This window comes from Corvus brachyrhynchos, unplaced genomic scaffold (genome assembly GCF_000691975.1).
Source record: "Corvus brachyrhynchos isolate BGI_N302 unplaced genomic scaffold, ASM69197v1 scaffold255, whole genome shotgun sequence".
Lineage (NCBI taxonomy): Eukaryota > Metazoa > Chordata > Aves > Passeriformes > Corvidae > Corvus > Corvus brachyrhynchos.
The window spans coordinates 4,277,489-4,282,428 of record NW_008238358.1 but is presented as its reverse complement, the minus strand read 5'-3'; the positions used below and the strand labels follow the sequence as shown (position 1 = coordinate 4,282,428).

General features: G+C 41.3%; 1 protein-coding gene across 1 annotated transcript in view; it reads left to right on the top strand.

Annotated features, from left to right (window-relative positions):
• The first annotated feature begins 4,399 nt into the window (after positions 1–4,399).
• The window catches only part of AGPS (alkylglycerone phosphate synthase), a 54,063-nt gene continuing 53,522 nt past the window's right edge, over positions 4,400–4,940 (top strand). Inside the window, exons 1-2 of the mRNA XM_008634729.2 lie at positions 4,400–4,500; positions 4,739–4,819. Of these exons, the coding sequence (XP_008632951.2) occupies positions 4,400–4,500; positions 4,739–4,819 (182 nt within the window). The remainder of the gene's footprint in view (positions 4,501–4,738; positions 4,820–4,940) is intronic.

Below are 4,940 nucleotides of genomic sequence, written 5' to 3'. Positions count from 1 at the left end.
CAGAGGCCAGCTTTGAACTGAGAGATGCACAAACTCATCTGTGCATACAGCTAACAATTTAGCAAGTATTTTTCTTTCATGCAAAATTGGTGTACAGAAAATTCAGGTCTGGAATTACTAAATACATAGATAGTAAAAATATATTGCTAATAACTCTGCCTTAGAGCACCAGTGGAAGGCTTAGTGAAGTCACAGCAGTTTCACTGAGGATTCCATATGCATTTTTAAATATACTATGGACAAGGAACTAGTACTTGATTCTCAGTGATCATCCCTCGTTCATACAGATACAGACTTACTTTTAAGTTCTAGCATTTCAGGTCATCTTGTAGACTGAAAGCTGAAATAGTAGAGTTTCTTTCATACTCTCTCTCTTTAACAGGAGAGAGTTGACCATCATGTACAAAAACATCTGCATTTTTTGAAGGTTTAAAGAGAGAACATACTGCCCACTAACATTTTCCATATAAAAAAGGTCAGCTTCCAGTTGGAGATCCCTAAATTGGAGGTTTCATTCACGGCCCATGCGCTCTCTTATAATTTTTTCCCTATTATCACTCCTATCCTTGTGTAACCTTTCAAATCCAGGATGATCCTTGCCAATGGCTTGAGGTCCTGCAGGCTTCTCCCTAGCTCTAAACTCTGAGACCTGAGCCTTTCTTCTTCTGTGGCACTGAGGCCAACAGACTGAGCTCACAGTGAGTGCCATAAGATGGTAGTGGATGGATGGATGGATGGATGGATGGATGGATGGATGGATGGATGGATGGATTGACAGATGGATGCAGTGCCTTTTCCCAGGGACTCTGCTGACATTATAAAAGTGGCACAATGCCTAAGTAGGTCTTAGAGAAATTGGCTACTTCAGGAAAACTTCTTGGCCCATTCCATATCAACAAAACTCCTCCCAGAGCATGAATTACTTGGTGTTGAATGACATGTTCATGAATGTGTGTAGGCTTGTTTTTTATTTCTTTTCCTCTGGTGAAAAAATGACTAATCCAGAGGTTATCTCAAGGGCTTATGCCTTTTTCCCTCTTTTATTGCCTCAACAGCTTCTTCTGAGTCCATGATTCAGCTGTTGATGTCCCACACCCATCTGATACCCAGGGCAGCCAAAACCCCACCTCTTCTGTAGGTGGTGTATAGGGGTACAGAACAAAAAGGTGTTCTAATTCATTAGTGTCAATCACATCTTAATAGTGGTTGAACTGGAGGAAGCAAGAACATCTGAAACATGCCTTATTCAATAGGTGTTTCCTTCTGTTTAAACCTTGCAAGTAACACCATGAAATGAAGAGTCTTGAAAAAATTACTTTCTACTTTTTTATTTTTCTAGAAAGCAAAGGCTTCTTTATGTCTATTTTATCAATGCCTGGTATTATGATAATCTTCTGTTGCCTTCAGAAGCAGCAAGGTGAATTAAGAATTGTAGCTCAAAGCTGTGTTACTTTATAATTAAAAATAAACAAAAAAATCCTGGAACTTTTTCTGCTATTTAGTCAGTAAAGGAATAGCAGGACATGTACTACAGCACCGCATTTCCTGCCGGGACTGGGAACTTTCTCACGGTTCAATAAAACTTCTTTGAAATGTTTCAAAATTCTTACTACAGTTTAGGTTGAACACTGTACTTCACCTTCTCTCCCAGATGGATGTACAGCTGCAATTTCCCATCACTTAATTTTCTGCATCTGATACCTACATCTCAGGGGCTCTCATGCTATATTAGGTGATTCTCTACAATCCATTGCAGAACTCTACTCAAGGCAAGAAGATTTGTCAGAAGAGTCTTTTCTTTCCACAGCCTGTGTGCAGGTTGCCTAGGAGTGTACTGTTTGTCCTGAGCAGCCTGTTCCCTCCATGGTCTCCCATGAGACCACTGCATAATAGAACTTCATAACCTTGTTATGAAGACCTCTCTGAAAGTTTAAAGTAGTTTGGCAACTTTGCTTTGTATTACACTGTAAACTGGCTTTAAAACTATGTTTCTTGAAAATGCCAATGCACAGAATTCTGGAAATGCAGGCCTTTGATGACATGAGATGTCACATTGAGCTAGAATCTCACTTACGCTTGCAGATGCACCCAGTTTTGTGGGAAGGACAGCTCATGGAATGGCAAAGGCTGCTGCTTTGGCTCAACAACAATTAGAATACTTCCAACTACTGCATTGAAGATCTGCTGGTATTTTTACTGATATAAGTTCTCTTCAGTGTCACAACATACTACTTTTAAAATCGTGTCTTCTAAGTTTTCTTCTCAGCACTACTGCTCACCAGAATGAATTATATGATTAAATTAGGTAGAGTTTTTGAAAATATGCCAGTGGTTCACTTCAGGCAAATGAGAAACAGTGACCTAACCATCTGACAGCACATTATGTTACTGTTTTTATGACGATTGCCATCCTTCCAAGGGAAGCAGGGATTGCCTGCAGACCACTCATAGGAGCTTAGCATTCCTATTGTAAGAAAAGACCACTCACACAAAAACAAGGTGTGACTTAGCTACTCCTCTGCTTTGCAAAAGACAAGGCTCTCAATAGTTACCAAACCATATCACCGTGTCTCTACCATCCCCAGTTAAGTTTTTGTCCACATGCATACTTAAAAATTAATTTGGAACTTTTTTGAGAAATAACTTGTGAGGTGGTGACAAATACTGCTTATCAGATTCTACTTGAGGTCAATTTTTTACTGTGAACCTCTACAACTAGGACCAAATAAATGACCAACGGGCTCATTATTGTTCCTTACAAGTGACTGTGATACAAAGAAACATCTGAGTGGATTTAGTATCTCTTTCCCAAGCGTTCAGCAGTGTGGAAAGTTTTAGATAACTGTGACTGAAAGTCCCCCCAGCTATATCCAGAACTCCAGTAAACAATGTGAATGGAAATTCAGTCGAGATCTGTGTTTGCTCCCTACAGACTGCCTCTGCAGAAGCAGACAGCTAAATGTGGATATGCATGAGTTAATCCAGAAACTTGTATACAAATTATTCACAGGGGGAAAATTTAACTCCATAACCAAACTATCAAACTGCCAGAACAGCTGTTTATGTTGCACTAATAACAGAAACCTAACTTAAGGCTGAGATCCCATTGCAACTAGTGCAATCACTGCCCCAGGAAAATTGCAGACTATTTTCTAGTCAAAGTACACAGAGGGCATAAAATCAATTAACAATGGTGAGAATAAAAGGAAAACAAATAGGAATAACACCTGGGTAGCTGTTATGTACCGCTTCTCATCAGTAGGCCTTACTGGGATTGGTCCTATTTATAAATAGTATATTTATCTTCAGACCAGTCTCTCTAGGGAGATACTGTAATCCTTGGTTTATATATGGGGAGTTATGATTCAAAGAAGTACCAATATTGCATGTGAGGTAAGGAACTGAACCCAAGTCTCACTGCTTGTGCAGTACATACAGCTCCCTGGAGGACTTCCTGCAAATTGCTTAGTTAATGGAAAGGTACCATGTTGAAGTATCATGGGAGAAACAGGTCCCTGAAAGAGATTTGAAAGAGGGTAAGAGTTTTATGAATTTTCGTGGGATTTTATTTCACATATGTAGCAAACATCTGAGGAAGAAATGAACAAATAAATCAACAATGATAGACAAAATGTCATGATGAAAGTATCGGTCATCACATAGATCCCAGCAATCCACTTCGGAACTTCCAAAAAGCTGGTCGGTGCCAGTCAGTGGCAAAAACCTGATCATGAAAGTAGGTCCTGTGTTACAACTGAGTAGGTTTCAACAGTGTGAGATACTTCATGTCACAGAGGAAAAGTTGGAATTAATCTGAGCAGGTCATCTAGCCCATCACCTTGCCCTGAGCAGAACTGCTTATAATGATATGTCTGATAGATGTATGTTGTCTGTTCTTAACGCTGTCTAATGAAGGTGACTTTGTTCTCTACTTAGGCAGACTACAACAGTTTTTCATTTTCAGTGCCATTAGAAAGTAGTCTAATGCTAATGCTGAAGTTATGTCTTGCAGTTTGAGCTCATTACTTCTCACCAACCTAGCTGGGACACGAAGGGCAGATTGATTGCTTCCTTTCACTCCATAGCAGTCTTTTACATATTTGAAGACTGGTAACCTATCTTCCTTAGTCTTTTGTAAGGGACTCAGTTTGTTAAGCTTTTTTTTCATTCCTGATGGAAAAAACCCCTCTTATCATCTGTTCTACTTTAAATTTTTTCCAGTTCCCACATCCTTCCCTGAGTGGGACTCCAAAGCTTTCTGGTGCATCAAGGCAAATTCATAGTAGAAGAAAGCACCTGGGGTTGCATCAAATCTGTATCTCCCCTTAAATCCCAGTTCCTTTCCCTCTTCAAAGTGATGCTACAAGGTGAATCCTAGATGTTCCCACAGGGCCCAAATATGGTCAGGATTGACAGTTTTCGCAAGGATTGGCCCAATGATGGCTGTCCCAGATACAGAAGGGGATGCACTCCCAGCAGTCAGTCAGCATTCATTTCGTGGTGCGGGTTTCCAGGGGGAGCAGATCACCGGGACCTGGATGCTCCCTTCTAGGACAGCTGAGTTGCACAGCCAGAGGCGCCTGGCTCAGATGCACTCACTCACCAGGGCCTTGTGTCCCTGTCAACAGCGACGATAGAATCTCTAACACCTACAGGACTATGTGCCACCTCACCGACCTATTTCTTAAGTAACCCGCCTGTGCTATTGCCATTAATCAGCATTTCATCATTAACTTAGGCAATCCTCATCTCTAAAGGATATCTTTGTGTTCTCTCAAGTTTGTTCAGCGACCCAGAGGGGCTATAATTACAGCACCAGGTGCGGGAAATCTCTAATAAACGCCTTCTCTCTCCCTCTCTCTGACTTGCCCCCCAAGCCCAGCCCTGCCGAGGCAGGAGGGTCCGGCCAGACGCGCGGACCGGGCCGGAGCAGCGGGGGA